The sequence below is a fragment of the Triplophysa rosa genome, linkage group LG18 (genome assembly GCF_024868665.1).
Source record: "Triplophysa rosa linkage group LG18, Trosa_1v2, whole genome shotgun sequence".
Taxonomy (NCBI): Eukaryota; Metazoa; Chordata; class Actinopteri; order Cypriniformes; family Nemacheilidae; genus Triplophysa; species Triplophysa rosa.
In genome coordinates, this window is record NC_079907.1 from 10,316,089 (window position 1) to 10,317,955 (window position 1,867).

At 38.2% G+C, this 1,867-nt stretch overlaps 1 protein-coding gene across 2 annotated transcripts; it reads left to right on the forward strand.

Annotated features, from left to right (window-relative positions):
• On the forward strand, positions 1-1,704 carry hcar1-4 (hydroxycarboxylic acid receptor 1-4). 2 transcript variants are annotated; one of them, XM_057357914.1, is made up of 2 exons: positions 1-49; positions 204-1,704. In XM_057357914.1, the coding sequence occupies exon 2, from the start codon at positions 247-249 to the stop codon at positions 1,186-1,188; it is 942 nt and encodes a 313-aa protein (XP_057213897.1). In that variant the 5' UTR covers positions 1-49; positions 204-246; the 3' UTR covers positions 1,189-1,704. The 2 variants fall into 2 exon arrangements, with proteins under 2 accessions (XP_057213897.1, XP_057213896.1); XM_057357913.1 differs by having other exon boundaries at positions 217-1,704.
• Positions 1,705-1,867: the final 163 nt, after the last annotated feature.

A 1,867-nucleotide genomic window follows, 5' to 3' on the forward strand; every position in this document is an offset into this window, starting at 1 on the left:
GTTTGACGCATCATCTTCCATCCGGTAGTAACAGAAAATTTACCAGTTGGTAAGTTTCATGTATTTGCTTTATTTCCATTGATAAATAGATTTAAGACTAAGATCTTAATTAAATGAATTAATTTTAGTCCTAAATATGTTTACTGGCCAAGGCAGGAAAACTCAAACTTCCTTAACTTTCTTATAACATCATTTTAATGTAGGCCTACTTTTTAGGTGGTAAGGTGAGGTAGTGCCAAAACCATCATGATGAACAAAACCACTTGCATGGATCCTCTGCAACACGTTTCTTCATTCCTGAAGCCCATCTTCATTTTGGAGTTTATTTTAGGGCTGCCTGGGAATGTCTTTGCCCTTTGGGTTTTTTTCTTCAAGTCTCCATGGAAAGCCGGCAACGTCTACCTGTTCTGTTTGGTCACAGCTGACTTCCTCCTGCTCATCGGCCTGCCTTTCCGCATAGATTACCTCTTTCGTGGTGAAGACTGGATATTCGGTGAACACTTTTGCCGCTTCGTCCTCTACATCATATCAGTGAACTACTCAGCCAGCATGGCTTTCATGACGATTTTAGCAGTCGACCGCTTCTTCAGAATACTTCGCCCACACCATCCCATTTGTCGACTGAGCGTGAGACAAGGAATAATGATGGTTAGTGCAGTTTGGGTGGGAATTCTCTTAATTCGCCTTCCACCTGCTCTGACCCTGGATCTTCAGTACCATACAAACACTTCGAAGCTCACATGTGAAGCTTCTCTCTCATGGACATCACCGTCCTTGGGATTGAGGATATACAACTCAATACACATGACGGAGGTGCTGATAGCTTTCATACTGGTGCTCTTCTGCTTTGTGCGCGTTTTTTCTTATGCCCGGGAACGCCAGTTGAAGGCCCATCGCAGGGTGAATCGAGCAGTCAGGTTGCTTTTGTTTATTGTGATCATGTTTGTTTTCTGTTTCCTACCGACTGGCATATCTGGTATTTTGCTTCAAGGGTTTCCCTGTTCTGAATACCTACAGTTAAGTCTCCATATCTCTTTAGCTATAACCTACATGAACAGTGCACTGGATCAAGTCATCTACTGCCACAGTAATGCCTGGTTTAGAGATACTCTTAAAGCCAAATCCAATTCCGTGGTCCAGACGCAGTTCAAGATGAGTTTCAAGACCAATAAAAAACCTAAACCTTAACCGGGGAAACAGCCAAATCCAATTCCGTGGTCCAGACGCAGTTCAAGATGAGTTTCAAGACCAACAAAAAACCTAAACCTTAACCAGAGAAACAGTAAATATAAACTCATCATGTTATTAATTAGATATGTATGTGTTGTACATATACAGCCACAGAAATTATTAGGAGACCATTTTATAATTATTTTCTGAATTGACTATTTATAGATGTGTTTAGGTAAAATAATGAACTACTAACAATATTTCTACCAAATTTCAAGTAAAGTTATAGTTTCTATTTGCATTTATTTGCAGAAAATAAAAACTGGAGCAACAGGTCAAAATAACAGAAAATAAGTTCATATTCACTTTTAAGCAAGACAACAGTAATATAATTTGTACATATATTTAGGAAAAGTTAGAAAATTATTTTTTTATGTTATAACCTCGATTTTTACCATGTTTGTCATGAGTCTTGTGATGCTGTCAGTCTTTCACATTGCTGTTGGAGACTTTGTCACTCCTGAGGTTTGAGTTTGTTGAAATTGTACACTGTACTGCAGTGGCCACAATACATATAAAAATGCTGATTAAATGAAAATTTCGAATGGTCTCTTAATGTTTTTTCATAGTACTATTTTCTATTTAGAGTAAACATGCATTGAACTGTTTTCTTTACACAGACGTACAATCTGTACTG